This window comes from Cnephaeus nilssonii (genome assembly GCF_951640355.1).
Source record: "Cnephaeus nilssonii genome assembly, chromosome: 22".
NCBI lineage: Eukaryota > Metazoa > Chordata > Mammalia > Chiroptera > Vespertilionidae > Cnephaeus > Cnephaeus nilssonii.
In genome coordinates, this window is record NC_137093.1 from 11,333,549 (window position 1) to 11,350,753 (window position 17,205).

Sequence of the window (17,205 nt, forward strand, 5' to 3'; positions counted from 1 at the left end):
TCACTAAAAATATATTTTTAAAAATCCATCTTTGGCCAGGGCCTACTATTTCCCAGAATGTGCACCAGAACCTCCTGGTACTCTCCTGAAAGCAGAGATTCCTGAAACCATCCTTTGGGCATGAGGCCCAGGAATTTGCCTTTGAACACACTTCCCAAGTGATTCTTACCCTCAGTTTGAGAATCATTCTCTCAAGACCTTGAAAGCAGAAATTCAAGTATTTATATTGTAGGATGTTAACCTTCCCAGTCAAACCAACTTGCATAGAGGGACAATGCAACCGCAGGGCACAGAGTGGTGCTGCATGCTTGCTTTGTGTACTAGAACACAAGCCACTCGATAGAGCAGGAGAATAAAACCGCCACGGAATGAGAACAACCAGATGTAGAGATATTGAGACCCCTCTGGCTGGAAACACATTAAAGTGCCTAAAAACACCTAACCCAGTGGTTGGCAAACTCATTAGTGAACAGAGCCAAATATCAACAGTACAACGATTGAAATTTCTTTTGAGAGCCAAATTTTTAAAACTTAAACTATATAGGTAGGTACATTGTTGTTAACTTAATTAGGGTACTCCTAAGCTGGCCTTTGCTAAAAACTCAAGGGGCCAAAGAGCCACAGTTTGCCGACCACTGACCTAACCGATTTCAATATCAGATTTTGAGGGTTTAAAAAAAAAACAAACCCCACAGTTTCAGATATTCTATACTATATTCTGGCAGCGCACCTGTCTTCTGTTGTCTTTTCTCCCCACACCTGTAAATAGATTGTGAATGAATAACTCAGAAAGGAAACATATACTGTTACCTAAAACAACCACTGAAAGGCAGACAGGGGGAGGGACAGATTGAAAAGTTTCTTGAGGCCTGGGGTTTACGCTTCCCTAATTGTTCATGAAAAATAAAACACACCCCTTTTCCTGACTGTGGCACTGGTGATGGATGCATATTTGGGGTGACTGTGATTTGCGCCTGGGTCTTAATTTACAAGACGTGATGACAAGGAGAGGTGAATGCCATTGAAAGAATTTGATTACATTTCCAAAAAAGAGGGGGCATGCTATGCCACACACGGCCACAGGGGGGAGCACCAGGTTTGGTCAGGAGGGAACAGGGAGGGGAAAGCCCGGCCCAAGGACCTTTATTGTGTTTGTGGTGGGAAAGGCAAGGCAGGGCTGGGGAACAGCTTAGAATCGACTAGTCTGAGTATTGTGGGCTCTAGGGTCCAGGGGTGGTCTCTGGTTGTCTGGTACTTGGCCCTGGGTAATGTAAGGCAGCAAAAATATTGGGTGAATGTGTGAAAATTAGGTCAAAAAAGGTGGTGGGGGATATGAAGTCGGGATTGGTTGGAGAGTTTCCAACATGGTTTTCATGCACTTGTAAAAGCTGGACTGCAGGGGAGATGTAAACAACTTCAGCTGTTAGTTTGGCCCTGTGATAACGCTGCCAAATAGACACCTACAGAATCTAAGACAATAGGGTTAGAACAGATTGCTGAGGTACCTGTCCCCAACCCTGTGATCGGTATCTAAGATTCACTCCCAACACTTTGTTCTAGAAAACCTATTTTTCCCTCTTAAGGAATAATCAGATAGCTTTAAGGTTTGTGTGTTTTTGTTTTAATATCTCTGCTTTTTGCTTATCTTATGTGGTTGGTTAAAAGTTGTTCCTTTTCATCTTAAACAACATTAGCAGACTTTTCACCACTCTGTGATACCAGGGGTAGTGGAAGCAGAGGAGGAGACATGGGGAAGCGGCGCTTCGGTTCCAGGTGGTCAGAGAGAGTGATTCGTGGGTTTGGATTGTGTTCCCTTTGCCGACCACCACGAAGCTAGAAGATGGATAGGGAAGACTAGACCAGCTATTGTTTTGGTTTTTCTTTTCATAAAATACCAGCACTTTCAGATAGATCTTTATAAGTGGGATCCTTTTCCTCCTACAGATACGCCAAGTACTATAAGGAAAACAATGTTGAAAAACGAACTCTGATAAAAGTCTTTGGGGTCCGTTTTGACATCCTGGTTTTTGGCAACGTAAGTATCTGCCCCAGCCACTGGCACTTGCATTCCTACGACCATGTTCTAATGATTGCTGTAGTGCCCCAAGAGATGAATGTTTTGATGGTAGTCATTAGCTGGCACAGTGCATCTCACATGTGGGATAAGAGAGGGGGAAGAAATGTCTTTGGGGTCCTTTCCACGAGCAGTGTTGAGTATAAGAGGGAGATAGGGAGAAAAATATATAAGATATATAAGATGTAACTTTAAAAGTTTTTGGATGCTTAAAAAAAAGAGGAGAAAGAAATCCCTCTGCAAAGTACAGTAGTTAGTATAGAATCCAACAAATTAAATTGGCTTAGAAAAAAAGGCTTCTTTAAAAAAAATTTAAAGAAGGGGGGGTTATATTTTATTGATTTTTTACAGAGAGGAAAGGAGAAGGATAGAGAGTTAGAAACATTAATGAGAGAGAAACATCAATCAGCTGCCTCCCGCACACCTCATACTGGGGATGTGCCCAAAACCAAGGTACATGCCCTTGACTGGAATTGAACCTGGAACCCCTCAGTCCACAGGCCAACGCTCTATCCACTGAGCCAAACTGGTTAGGGCTTTTGTGTGTGTGTGTGTGTGTGTGTGTGTGTGTGTGTGTGTGTGTGTGTGTGTTGTTTTCTTTTAGTTCACATAAAATAAAGGTCCAGCAGCCATTACAGGCTTCAGGCATGGCTGGATCTAGATGCTCAAACATCATCATCAAGAATCTGCTTCCCTCCATCGCTTACATCTCTCCCCCTCTGTTTTAGCATCACACCTTGCTGTCACCTCTGTGTGGTGCTGTCAAGCAGCTCCTTATACCTCACCAGTTTAGCCACCTCAACTAATCACTGTGACTAGGGTTACGGCATACTCTCAATGGCTGGTATTGGACCAGTTCTGAGCCAGCCCTTCCCCAAGGCTACATGGAGCAAGTGTTAGTACACAGACCAGGGAAAGGCCCTGGGAGGTAGAGTAATGGGCAGTCCACTCCTGTCTGGTAAAAGAGTTTATTAAGGGAAACTTACATATAAAGACTATCTTGGGCATCTGCAAGATAAAATGGCCCTCATAGCCACTTAACTATAGAGGGCAAAAAGGAACAGTCACTGGTACTAATACATGAATGCTGCCAGCTACCAGGGAAATTACTTTACATGCTTGATGAGGTCAGGATGCCAGCCCGTTCCAGGACCCAGCAGGTAGCAGGAGGCAGGGAGGGGTGCTGATTTACGTCAGAATGAACATACACTGTGGTCAGTCTCTAAAGGACGGGGTTGGGGGTAAGCAATCTGTTCTAGCCAGTGTCCAGCTCGCAGGTCAGACAGCAAGCACATCATGGAATTGTCCCTCTTCTACACTGAGAATGGACAGAGATAGTTCTCCACAGGAAAACTGGGGTGCTGTCTCCAGAAGAAGGAAGGTGGGGATGCTGGGCAAGTAAAACTCAACAGATGCCCACAATACCTTCCCCGACAGCATACTGTTTATGCAGCATGGGGCTAAGAAGCATGAGAATCAATCAGATGTAGCTGAGAGAGGAGAAGGCCATGGAAAATAAGAACCACCAGGACACCTAAGGGAGGACCTTGTGCGGACATTCCTTCCCTTTGATTCCAAAGCAAATTCAAACCTCTTTGAGGTAAAGCTTTTCTGAAACCCTCGCCTTGTATGAAAACACAACCTTCAGTGGTTCTCCTCTGAGTGTGTGGGTTCCAGCGCTTCTTTGTTTAAAACATTCATGTTTTCAAGCACATCTTGGAAGACAGAAACAGGACAGATGAGAGTCCTGTTCTCAGTCTCTGAGTCTCTGTCGCCGTGAACACCTTGGATGCGTTTATCAGAACCACAGAGGCAGACCCCCCCCCCCACCCCCCTCTGCTGGAACGAACACTGACATGTTAGAGAAAAGAGCACTGCACTGAATTTCAGCCACGTAACCTTTCCCGCTCTGCTTGCAGGGAGGAAAATTTGACTTTATCAAAATGATGGTGCACATCGGCTCAACCCTCTCCTACTTTGGTTTGGTAAGGCTTTCTCTTTCCCATGCTGCATGAAAATGCTTTGGCAAAAAGAAGTTTCACTAACACGGCATTTGTTGGGCTTCTTCCCAGGCCACTCTGATCCTTGACTTTCTCATCTGCACTTACTCGAGTACATGCTGTCAATCCCATGTTTATCCCTGTTGCAAGTGCTGTGAATGCTGCGCCGTCAATGAGTATTACAACAACAAGAAGTGCGAGTTTGTTGTGGAGCCAAAGTCGGTAAGTCTCACTGTATCTACAGACGCCCAAAAAGCTGGGGTGTCCGTTAGCTCACTGAGAAATGTGCAAAACTAAGGCCAGATCCTCAGGTGTGATCCTAGGGTGGACAAGCCTCTGGACACCATCCCATCAACCATTTCTCGGATGAAGCCTTTTGTCTTAGGGAAGGATGGAAACAGAGAGAGGCAAGATGGAGGGAGAACAAATTTTACATTTGGACTTGTCCATTTTATCAGACTTATTAAATGGGTACAGCCAAAAACAATCGTGGAATGACTTCGGGGAACAATCTGGCAGTGTATAACAACATTTAAATGGGACATACTGCACAGCCTGGCATTTCCACTTCTCCACACTTGCCCTAAACTCATTTACATGAGCACCCAGGGAGTATAGTGTAAGGTGTCCGCTGCAGCATGAGTCACTGAAGAAAGAACTTCTATCCAAATGTACAATCTGTGACGTGCATGAAACTAGGTTAAATCCATAGCAAGGAATGCCGGGCGCCCGTTTAAAAGAATGAGGTAGATAAAAATAACAGCCACACTTATATAGCACTTTATATATATTAACTCACTGAGTCTGCACAACAACCTCATAGATAGATGACACTATTATCCCATTCTACAGATGAGGAAATTGAGGCACAGGAGGGTTACATAATTTTCCCAGACATATACTAGTAGGTGGTAGAGCTGAAATTGCAACTTAGGCAGGCTAATTCCAGAACCCATGTTTCAGGTACTTCCAAATATCCAAGACATTTTGTTGAGAGGTAAAAAGCAAACTACAGAACAATACATATGGTATAACATAGGTCAAAAAACTACATACATAAACTATTCTATGTATTTTAAACATGTACAGATATGCACACATATATTCTATATATTTTGTATATTTTATATAGTTCTACATGTATTATACACACACACATTTATATGTGGGGGGTTATATATAAAAATACAAAAAGGCATTGGACATACAAAAAGGGATAATGATTCCTTCTGGAAAGAAGCCTGGGATGGAGGACTAGTCAAAGGGAACTTTAGCTCATCTGTATTGTTTTGGTTGTTTAATTTGGACTTGACTCAGCAGGTCCTCTACACTTGACTCCCTGATTTCCTCCCAACCAATAAGAAATCTCTGGAAATTTAAAACATCAGAGGGTTTCTTTGTCTTTCCCTCATCCAAGGACACCCCAGTCCTATTCCGGCTGCTGAATGTTCCATTCACTGTCCATTGTATATGCATATACAATTTGAAATAAAAATTCATCACTGCAACTAAAAGTAATCACTATTGCCCAGCCAGCATGGCTCAGTGGTTGAGCGTTGACCTATGAACCAGGAGGTGATGGTTCAATTCCTGGTCAGGGCATCTGCCTGGGTTGCAGGCTCGAACCCTAGTGTGGGGCATACAGGAGGCAGCCAATTGATGATTCTCTTTCATCATTAATGTTTCTATCTCGCTCTCCTCCCTTCCTCTCTGAAATCAATTTTATAAATATACTAGAGGTCCGATGCACAAAATTTGTGCATGGGTACGGTCCCTAGGCCTGGCCGGCAATCAGGGCTGATTTGTGGGCAACTGATGGGGCGATCAGGGGGGCTCTCCTGGCACCTGATTGGCCAGCCTGGCGCTGCCCACTCACCAGTCCCACCCCTCACCACCAGTCACCTCCCTTTATGGGGCGACAGACAGGGTGATCAGGTGGGGGGGCCCCCACTCGCACCCGCCTTGGCTAGCCTGGGGCCTGTGGGCCAGGGGCAGCTCCTGCGTTGAGCGTCTGACACCTGGTGGTCAGTGCATGTCATAGCGACCGATTGTTCTGCTGTTCGGTCAATTTGCATATTAGGCTTTTATTATATAGGATATAGAAATAATCACTAATGGCCCAAGATAGAATGAAACTTAATGGAAATATAAATAATTTAAATTGCAACAGTATAATTTTCTGAAGATAGTCAATCTAGAGTAGCCTAAATTGAGGAAACATAACAAAGAAATTTTACATAGTGCTTGGGGGCCTATAAACATTAGGCAGTAAGTTGTGGACACTCTAAGTCCACAAATTAAGGTGTATGGGGTTCCAGTTTGGATTCACCTTTAGACTCAGAAATCATTCATTCTTGGTTAGCAAGAGTTTTGGTTAACTTGTTTAAGAGTTTGCCATTTGCTAAATGGGAATAATATTTGCTTTAGATATGTCCAGGTTTGCAGTTCTTAATTATTCTATACAAAAAAAAGAAGTAAAGTTTTTAACCTTCTTTCCCTAGACATTAAAATATGTGTCCTTTGTGGATGAATTCCACATTAGGATGGTGGACAAGCAGCTACTTAAGAGAAGTCTGCAAGATGTCAAAGGCAAAGAAATCCCAGTAAGTTAAAACATTTAGTCTTCTCTCTCTCTCTTTTTTTTTTTTAAGAAAACTTACTATTAAATATAAACACATCTAAAAATTTGTACAGATCATACTTGATGAATTTTAACAAAGTAAATACATGCAACCAGTACCCAGATGAAAAAAGTGAATATCACTCGCAGAAGTCCCATTGATGTCTCCACCCTATCACTACCCACCCCCAAAGCCATCGTCTCATTCCAATGGTTAGTTTTACCTCTTCTAGAATTTAAAAATATTGTTTTTACTTTTCAATTACAGTTGACATTCAATATCATATTAGTTTCAAGTGGTTACTTCTTCCAGAATTTTATAAAATTTGAATCCTATAGCATATATTCTATTGAGCGCCTGGCTTCTTTTACGGAACACTATTTTTATGAGAGTCATCCATGACGTTGCATATAGCAATAGTTCATTCTCATTGTTGTATAATTTCTGTTTTATAAACATCCAGTTTATTTACCTTTTCTCTTGCTGATGGATAAATTTGAGTAGTTTCCCTTTGGGGTTCATGCCAATGATGCTGCCATGGTAAACATATGGCACCTAAACATAGGGCATACATTCAGCTTTCTGAGTTACTACCAAACACTTCTCTAAGTGGGTGTTCTAGTTCACACTCTCCTCGGCAGTTCAGGCTGTTGTACATCTTCACTAATGTATTAGTTTTCTATGACTGCTGTAATAAATTACCACAAACTACGTAGCTTAAAAAACAACAGAAATGGCCTGTCTTGAATTTCTGGAGGCTAAAATGTCTGCAACCAGGGTGTGCTGCTGTGAACATTCATGTATGAGAACTTATTCACTTTTAAGGTACTTGACTCAGACTTTCTTTGTCTGGTGAATGAAGGTATATGTCACAAAGAGTAGACATTTATAAATGATGGCAATTATGACAATTTCTCTTAGAGCACGACAACGTGATTCGCCAGTAGAGGGAGACTGGTGGGAAAGGAGAGGAGCTCAGTCAACAAATACTTACTGACTACTGTGTGCTGGGTATTGGCCTAGGTATTGGGGATATGACAATAAACAAAACAGACAGGGACCCCGCTTTCATGCAGAAGAATCATCAAGGTGATGATTAAAAAGATCCTTTCAGATGGCAATAAGTACTAGGAAGGATGGAGAATCTCATGGTGCAATAAGAGAATGAGCTGGGAGGGGCATTACTAGATTGGGAGGTCAGCTCTTTTGGAGAGGTGATATCTGCACCGAGGCCTGGCTATTCTGAATTTCACTGTCTAAATCTGTGCAATGGAGATAAGGACACATAACTCATGGGATTCTTCGAAGGCTTAAATGAGGCCGTGCTCGTAAAAGACTATCACAGTCCTGACACATACGTTTAACACACGGTATTGATGTAATATTAAATGTGATTTTGTGAGTTAATAATAAAGTTAAAGAACCTAGAACTCTAGGGGTTGTCATTGCTGATAGGTTTGGAAACTTGACTTTTCCAGAGACCCTTAATGGACTTCACGGACTTGTCCAGGCTGCCCCTGTCTCTCCAAGACCCACCCCCCATTCCTGGGCAACCAGAGGAGATCCAGCTGCTTAGTAAGGAGGCAACACCCAGATCCAGCAGCAGCCCGAGCTGGTGCCAGTGCGGAAATTGCCTCCCATCCCAACTCCCCGAGAGTCACCAATGCCTGGAGGAGCTGTGCTGTCGGAAAAAGCCAGGCGCCTGCATCACGACCTCAGAGCCATTCAGGAGGCTCATCCTGTCCAGACGTGCCCTGCAGTTCCTCCTGCTCTACCAGGAGCCCTTGCTGGAGCTGGATGCGGATGCCACCAACAACCAGCTGCGGCACTGCGCCTACAGGTGCTATGCCACCTGGCGCTTCGGCTCTAAGGACCTGGCTGACTTTGCCATCCTGCCCAGCTGTTGCCGCTGGAGAATCCGGAAAGAGTTTCCCAAGAGTGAAGGCCAGTACAGTGGCTTCAAGAGTCCTTCACTGATGGAACAGAGCAGTCATAGGCACATTACTTCTGGTTGCATCCCGAGCTTCAGCAGCCAAGATCTGTGGCCAGATTCCCTCTGCTGCCACTCTGCATGTTTCAGAAAGCAGAGAGACCTGGGTAAACAAACAAACCAGCCAGAATCCTTCAACATGGACTGAGAGTCGAGAGATTCAGACGTCTGTCTCAATTCTGCCCCTGGGAATCTCTGTGATCTAAGGCCTTTAACCTCTGTACCTCAGTTGCCTTATGATTCAACCTACTCTCTTACAGAGATATTGGGAGGAAAAATTGAGACAGTGTATACAAGCTTTCTTGTTAATGCACAGAGAGCTATATGAATACAGAGCAACTCATTATGAGGTCAGACTAGGATAATGTCCAACTATGAATAAACTCTTTGGGTCTTGAGTCCTGATTGGAGAATGTGAAGGATCAAAGTGGCTACAAATTCCTTGGCCTTTGTCTCTAAGAACCTGAAGGTTAGGTCTCTTCCCCTTGTGTCTGCGCAGCTCTGATTTCTTATCCAATAGTGGAAGTGACGCTGGGTCAGTTTCTAGATCTTGCTCTTAAGAGGCTGACAACTTCCACTCCCTGTCCCTCGACACTTGCTGTGCAGGAAGCCAGCCCTCAGGTAAAAGTCTGACTATCCTGAGACAGCCCTGCTGTAATGAAGCCCAAGCAACCATGTGGAGAGGAGAGATGACCGACCAGTCCCAGCTTTCAAATCATACAAGCCCATCACTAGGCATGGGAGAGAAGACTTCAGACCCTTCCAGAGCCTGCTAACCCATGTCTGCAACTGCACGAGGCACCCCAAGCGAGAGCTGACCCATGAACGCACAGAACAAAATTGTTTTAAGCTGCTAAATTTTGGGTCCTTTGTTTTATAGCAACAGATAACTGGGACAAGAGAGCAAGCCAGACTCTTGGGGACATAGACTCAGCCCATACCTTCCCTGGTCCTAAAGGTCTTAGGGAGCCTGGACCACCCCTGGAGCCCCTTAGGGGCCTAGGTTCCCATTCAGCAGTTCTAGGAGGGCTGCAGATGGAATCAGGTAACTCACCAGCACAGCCTTGGAATCCATCCAATCTAACTGCCAAGCTGCCCAATACATTCCAATTGCATCACATTTCTACGACTGGATATAACCACTGATGTTAAAAACTGGAAAAAGCCGTCTTTAAGCTTTTAACGTCCTGCGCTTTGCAGCTAATTAAAGTAGATGCAGTGTGGATGCTACTCAAAAAGCAACCTATACCCAAATCTTTACCATCCCATACATCAGCCTCTAAAAATATGCAAATGGATAGTCACAGGGTCTAGGATCCTCCTGCAGGGTTTCCTTTTCATGGTTTTGGCCACAGAATCGACTATTTCTAAACAACTATTGTGAAGAATAACTAGAGACCACTATTCCACACTGTGGCTAATGAAGGATCTGTCAGTTTTTTATATATACTCTAAGATTTACCATTTTTGATACTTCTTAAAAAACAGCAGCTTTCTTTGTGATATAGGGTTTTATCTGGCTTTCAACTCAGGAATCAAGTTCATTAGGTCAGACTGCACTGTCATTTTTGCAACCTTTCCAGTATATTTTTAAAAAGTGGAATATATATATATATATGACTTCTTCAGAATGGCGATTCTTACTCCAGAATTCTATTAACAGCTACAGATTTCCATTGTGATGGCCTCTGAGTCTTCATACCTTTATTTTTTGGTGCCTGATTCCTGATGAGTTTCTGTTACCTTGTGGAGGCCCCAGATAGAGGCAGAATTTGGGGTGACAGATAATCACTGGATCCACCTACTGTTCTCCTTCCCTTTCCCCACATATGCTTTAAGTGAGAGGGTGATGTGTGACGTCAACAGTGTGTAAAATGTCTGACACTTCCTACAAAGACATGCATCATGTTTGAATTTTTATTTTTAGTCTCCTACATAAAATAATGTCATCGCCAAAGGCACACCAAGGAGAATACATTTTGTAGAACCTGTCTTCTTGTACTTCCATCCATTTTTCTGTTATGGTAACTGCACAATACTCACTGATTCATCTCTATTTCAGAAATGTGCTTTCTTGTAACACTGATTTCATGCAGAATAGGTAATGGACTTGCATTTCTCTCCTTAAAGGAAACATATTTTTAAACTCGTCCTAATTCTAGCTTGGCAATGTAGCTGTCTCAATCTGACTGTTTTGGTAATAAAAAATAACGTATAATTCATGATTATTGAAATGTTTCTTTTCCTTCCTTTTCTTAGAATATCACCAATCACAGTTAGCTCATTCACTGACACATTCATTTGATACATATATACATATTAGTAGTCCTGCGCACGAATCCGTGCACCAGTAGCTCTCTGTGGTGCCTGGCCACTCTGCGCCCGCTGCCCAGAGGTTCTCCACGGCCCAGAGGCCCATCCGCACCCCGGCCTGGCCAGAGGCCTATCCGAGGCCCAAACCATTTGCCTTGTCACTGGGGCGATGACACAAGCGTTCCCCCCCTACCCCGGCTGCTCTGTGCCCGCTACCCAGAGGCCCTCCTCAGCCAGGACTGAACTCTTGCCTTGTTGCTGCGGCAACAAAGCAACATTCCGCCAGGCCGCTCACACTGTCCGCTCTCAGCTCTGGGACTGGGGGACTCCAGCAGGGCTGAGAGGACTGAGCGCCACCATCTTGTGGCTATGGGCGCCACCATCTTTGTGATGGAGTGATGGTTAATTTGCATATTACCGTTTTATTAGATAGGATATATGTATGAGTATACATATATTCATTAAGGCACTGTGACATAAGATATATATTTGGTCTTTGCCCCTACTTCCTGACACAGAATTTCCACAGGATCCAGCTATTCCACTTCTAGGTATATACACTAAAGAACTGAAAGAAGGGATTCAAATGGCTATCCATAAACAAATGTTCATAGCAGCATTAATGACAACAGCCAAAAGATGGAAACAACCCAAGTGTTCATCAACAGATGAATGGATAAACAAAATGAAGAATATCCACAGAGTGGAATAATTATTTGGCAATAAAAATGAATGAAGCACTGAAACATGCTACACCATAAATGACCATTGAAAACATTATGCTAAATGAAAGAAGCCATGCACAAAAGATCAAATGTACGATTCCATTTATACAGAGTATCTAGCCTAGATGAATCCATAGAAATAGAGAACAGATTGGTAGTTGCCAAAGGTTTGGGGAGGAGGGGAAATGAGGAGTGACTACATAAGGATATGGGGTTTCCTTCTGGGGTAATGAAAGTGTTTTGGAACCTGATAGATATTTTTTGGCTGCTCAGAACAGGATACTGTTGGTAGTGATGCTGCCAGCCATTCCATACATTTCCCTTCCTCTTAGATACATGACCATGGTAAAGACCTCTTGGGACCTCTTCAACTTCTGTACTTGAAAACTAGGTTGATAGTGATGATGTATTTTCACTCAATCCCACAAACCCAAGCTTTGCGCACTGCTTGAACCTATGTTCTGAGTATTTTCAAGAGACAAGTTAAAGATGATTTCTCCACTCAAATTTTAAATTTCTAATACCTTTATGCCTTTATTATTATTTATCTAGCCAACAAAAATCTCTCCTAATAGTCTGCCCACTGATTTTTCTATTAAGTCATTTGAAAGTTCTTAGTTATTATTCTTGAAAGTAAGCGTCCAACCAATTATTATTTTACTAGAGGCCTGGTGCATAAAAATTCATGCACTAGCGGGGAGCGGTCCTTCAGCCCAGCCTGCCCTGTCTCACAGTCCGGGAGCCCTCAGGGGCAGGAGGAGATCAGGGGAAGGCGACGCCCCCATCACACCTCTGCTGCTGCCACTGCTGGCAGCACAAACCTCGGGCGGCCCTTGTTACCTGAGCCTCGGGTGGCCCTGGGCGGCTGGACAGGGAGCCGCCATCGGCGGCTTGCCGATGCCTTGGGCCGGCCCTGGGCAGCTAGGCAGCCACCATCCGAGGCTTTCCTGCACCTTAGGCCAGACCTGGGTGGTTGGAGGACTGAGAGGACTGGGGGACTCTGGAGGTAGCCACGCAGAGCAGCCCGACCACACACCTGCTGCCCCGGTGGGGCTAAGGGGACTGGGTGCCGCCATCTTGTGGCTGTGGGCACCACCGTCTTTGAGGGCATGGCAGTCAATTAGCATATTCCCTCCTTATTGGCTGTGGGCATCGCCATCCTTGTGAGGGCATGATGGTCAATTAGCATATTCCCTCTTTATTAGACAGGATTTTAGCAATAATAAATCTAAATGTATATTTACACTACTGATAGGATTTCAACATATAAAGGATTTAAGGAGAGGTTTTTCCCCCTCCAGCTACAACTAGAATGTTCACCTACATTCAAAAGTGAATATCCACATACTAACAACAAATCCCAATGACAGGCCTAATTCATATTACTGACATTGATACTCTGATTAGAAACGATGGTTACTTATGTGATACCACAGTCCCTGATCACATTCAAGTTCAAAGGGGTCAGAACTAATGTTGAAGTAGGCCTTTTGAAGGCTGAGACCAAAATCAAAGCCAAATGTCAGATTTGGGCCAAACAGAAGGATGAGGCTGATGATGCCCCAAACCTAGTTAAAAGTCCAGCAGCAGAGAGAGGGAAGAGATGGGCATTCTGGATAATTCTCAGGACAGGAAAGAGGCACCCTTTACTCTCAACTGACCCAAGGAAAAACTACCATTTGTCACCCCACTTCCCATGGAATTTCTTACTGACAGAGAAATGAAAAAAAAAAAAAGAAAGAAAGAAAAAGGGAAGCAACTGAAGAAAGTGACAGGATGCTACCCTCCATAAACACTTCCTGTTGGTTGTGCTAACTTACAACTGCAAGCCACCCATCTCATCCCTATCTGCAGAACTTGAGTCACACATGCCTAACACTCGAGAGTTGAGAAACTACTCCAATGCACAGTGTTCGCCGATTTTTCAGGGGCTACACTTAAGGACAGAAAAGAATTGGGAAAAATCCCAAGACAGTGCTTTGTGATTTGCTTGCATGAACTTAGAGCTTCTTTGAATCTGCACCCAAACCATGGAAATTTAAAATACTATCATCAGCTTGGTGGTTTTGGAGACTGAGTCCATCCCTCTGGAGTACTGTAAGGCTACATAATGAAATAGTTAAAAGCAAAGATTCTGAAATCAGACAGACATGGACTCAGATCCTGATGCAACCATTTGCATTATTTAAATCTCAGTTTTACTTCTCAGTGCCCACCTCATGGTTCATGTGAGACTGAAAGAAATGAAGCCTATAAAGCACTTAGAGGGTCTCAGCTCTTATTATCATAAAGACTAGAGGCCCAGTGCATGGATTTGTGTACCAGTGGGGTTCCTCAGCCTGGCCTGTGCCCTCTTGCAATCCCCTTAGGGGAACCCTCAGGGGATGCCGGACTGCTAGTTTCAGCCCCAGGGATTGGGCCAAAACCGGCAGTCCGACATCCCCCGAGGGCTGTAGTAGTGTGCAAAGCAGCAGGCGGCTGGCAAGGAGCCCAAGCTCAGGCCAGGCACCACTCCGGCTCATCCGGCCCCGCTGCACCTGCTGCCACTGCCCGCTTGGTAGTGCTGCAGCGGAGGCGGGAGAGGCTCACGCTGCCACAGCTGTGCTTGCCAGCCATGAGCCCGTCAGTCAACTGAGCGGTACTCCCACTATGGGAGCACACTGACCACCAGGGGGCAGCTCCTGCATTGAGCGTCTGCCCCCTGGTAGTCAGTGCACATCATAGCAACCAGTCGACTGGTCATTGGGTTGTTCAATTGCTTAGACTTTTATATATATAGAAGATGATGTCACACTAGACATACACAACACCTATCCCCATTCTTTAGATAAAAAGACAGGCTCCCAAAAAGCAAACAGCTTATCTAAGGATGCACAACTGGTAAATAATCTTATATATCCACACACATCCTGGAACACACAGTATCCACTCCTGAATACTGTTGGTTTTCAGTAACATCAGACACACAATCTCCACAGGTCGACCTCATAACTCTTCCATCATCTCTTGTATTCCTGGCTTTTCCCCCCTACCCATCTTCTATTCTCTGTTGCCTATCAAAGGATGTGCTCTTCGAGGTCTTTTTACATCCTAGAGATCAAATGGCAAATGTGCTGGGATTTCAAGACACAATTATAAAATTAGGTCTAGTTCATCTGCAAGAATATCATACGCCCCACTTTCTCCACTTTTATAACCTGTAATTCACCCCACCCACTGAATGGGAGATAATATTTGAAGATCATATATCATATAAAAAAATGTATCTAAAACTTATAAAGAATCTTTACAACTTAGAGACAACCTAATTAAAAATGTGCAAAGGATCTGAACAGAAATGTCTATAAAGATATATAGAATGGCCAATATGCACATGAAAAGCCCAATATCTTTAATCATCATGAACATGCAAACCAAACACATATATAATAATTTACATTTACATATATGCATATTTAATTGAGTACAGGTAAATTATATTCCATGTTAATTTCTTTTGGGGCTACTAAAGGGATATTAGAAAATATTTCCTTTAAAAGGGACATTAGGTCTGACAGGTTTGAGACCCACTGATGCAGCAGATAGCAAAGAGCATATCTGTGATCAGCATATGGCCTTTTAGATAAGAGTCAGGGTTTTTTTTTCTGTTCTATAACAGCTTCAGCCTCAAGGATTCCACGGGGAAAGCAACAACAAAATTAGAAAATAATTTATCATTATTCACTTTTGCTACCAACTCGTTCTTCATTTAGAAGATGAGCTGTTTCTGGAGGTATATGTAATTATACATTTGGACCACATGTACTAGTATCTGATAGTTATACAATGATGTATTTCACAAGATCTGTGCCAGATAAGTGAATCTTACATCTCTCAATGCCTGAACATTTAATGTAAACCATTTTTTCATTGAAGATAACTCCAAACAAAGGATATTGCTTCATCTGACTGGCCTTTTGTGGCTCAAGGCCATTGTGACAAACATCATTCTTACCATGCTCTAACCAAAAGACACCCTAAGGCACACCGATGTTGGCCACTGCTACCCTCTCAACTAAATGGTCCCAGACTGATGAGATTTTTGGAGTTCTCGGCTCTGCTTTTTATAGGAACTTATTTCTCTTTATGGGCTATTATTGCTGTTCTTAATACTGGTGTCCTCAGGCAGTGCCTTCCCACCTCTTTCTAATTTGCTGCCTTCATACAAACAGTTAACACACACATTACTGGTGACAGTCTATCTTCATCTCTTGGAACCAGCACCATAACCAAAGTATTTTCATTTCCAACTTTCAGAAGCGTACCAGCTCAAGGGGGAAATATAAGTTCATTTATTATAAGGTCATGGGGGTATTTTAAGGGCAAAGGTGAACCAAGGGGGCAGAACCAGGAAGTAGAAACTCAGCAAAAACCAAAGAGGCCATTTTCTTACTCTCACCTCTGTGTTCCTTGGCCCATCTGTGTCATTCTTTGATCCTGCAGGCTCCCCTCCTTGGCTTCTCCACCAAGATGACTCTGCCATGGCCTTGGCCAGGTAGCTCAGTTGGTCGGAGCATCATCCTGATACACCAAGGTTCTGGGTTCAATCTCTGGTCAGGGCACCTGCAAGAATCAACCAATGAATCTATATAAATAAAAATGTAAATGTTAATTTGTTCAAAATCTTAAATCTCCAAAAGTTCTTCACTGATTGCTTTGAAATTTTGACACAACGTTGCATTCGAATATGCATGTGTTTTTATATACCTTATACCTACTATTATATAGATGTCACACCTGTGACAGGTAAAAACCTGTTTTTGAAAAACAGCGCCATCTGTTGGGCATAAAAGCAACACACGCTATACTAAATATTTTATGATTCCATCTCAATGTTTCTGATTTACGATCCATTTACGATTTCCAAATTTCCAATTTTACGATTCCATTTCAATGTTGATAATGATTGAAGATTTGTGCTTAGAAATCACGAACAAAGTTCTCAATCATTTGGGAATGCCATCACCGAATCGATCTGCTGCTGCTTCATTCGATGTAGAATTGCGTAGTGAACAAAATTACAATACGGGTGATCTTTTGTCGTATGTGCAATCAAATATTCCTAAGCTAACGCTTGAGCAAAAAGGCATTTATGATCAAATAATGCAAACTGTCAATAACGGGGTTGGAGAAATCTTCTTCTTAGATGCGCCAGGTGGAATTGGTAAAACGTTCCTAATTAGATTGATTCTGGCAACAATTCGATCCCAAAATGACATAGCCTTAGCTCTTGCGTTGTCCAGAATAGCTGCGACATTGCTACCAGGTGGAAGAACTGCTCATTCCGCTTTGAAATTGACATTGAACATGCAATTCATTGAAACTCCCACGTGCAACATTTCCAAAGCATCCAACATGGCAAAAGTATTGCAGAAATGCAAACTTATTATTTGGGATGAATGCACAATGGCGCACAAAAAATCACTCGAGACTCTTGATCCAT

General features: G+C 43.2%; 2 protein-coding genes across 3 annotated transcripts in view; one reads left to right on the forward strand and one right to left on the reverse strand.

Moving 5' to 3' along the window:
* P2RX7 (purinergic receptor P2X 7) overlaps window positions 1-9,652 on the forward strand; it is a gene marked incomplete at its 5' end in the record, with an annotated part of 115,170 nt that extends 105,518 nt beyond the window's left edge. Inside the window, 5 exons of one of the 2 annotated variants that reach the window (XM_079762822.1) lie at window positions 1,945-2,035; window positions 3,994-4,059; window positions 4,147-4,296; window positions 6,576-6,677; window positions 8,174-9,652. In XM_079762822.1, coding sequence (XP_079618948.1) covers window positions 1,945-2,035; window positions 3,994-4,059; window positions 4,147-4,296; window positions 6,576-6,677; window positions 8,174-8,833 — 1,069 coding nt within the window. In that variant the 3' untranslated portion in view covers window positions 8,834-9,652. The remainder of the gene's footprint in view (window positions 1-1,944; window positions 2,036-3,993; window positions 4,060-4,146; window positions 4,297-6,575; window positions 6,678-8,173) is intronic. The other variant, XM_079762821.1, reaches the window with a different exon arrangement.
* Window positions 1-17,205, reverse strand: part of IFT81 (intraflagellar transport 81) — a 204,593-nt gene that overhangs the window by 181,675 nt on the left and 5,713 nt on the right. The window contains exon 3 of the mRNA XM_079762819.1: window positions 16,162-16,325. The gene's annotated coding sequence lies outside the window, so the exon portion shown is untranslated. The remainder of the gene's footprint in view (window positions 1-16,161; window positions 16,326-17,205) is intronic.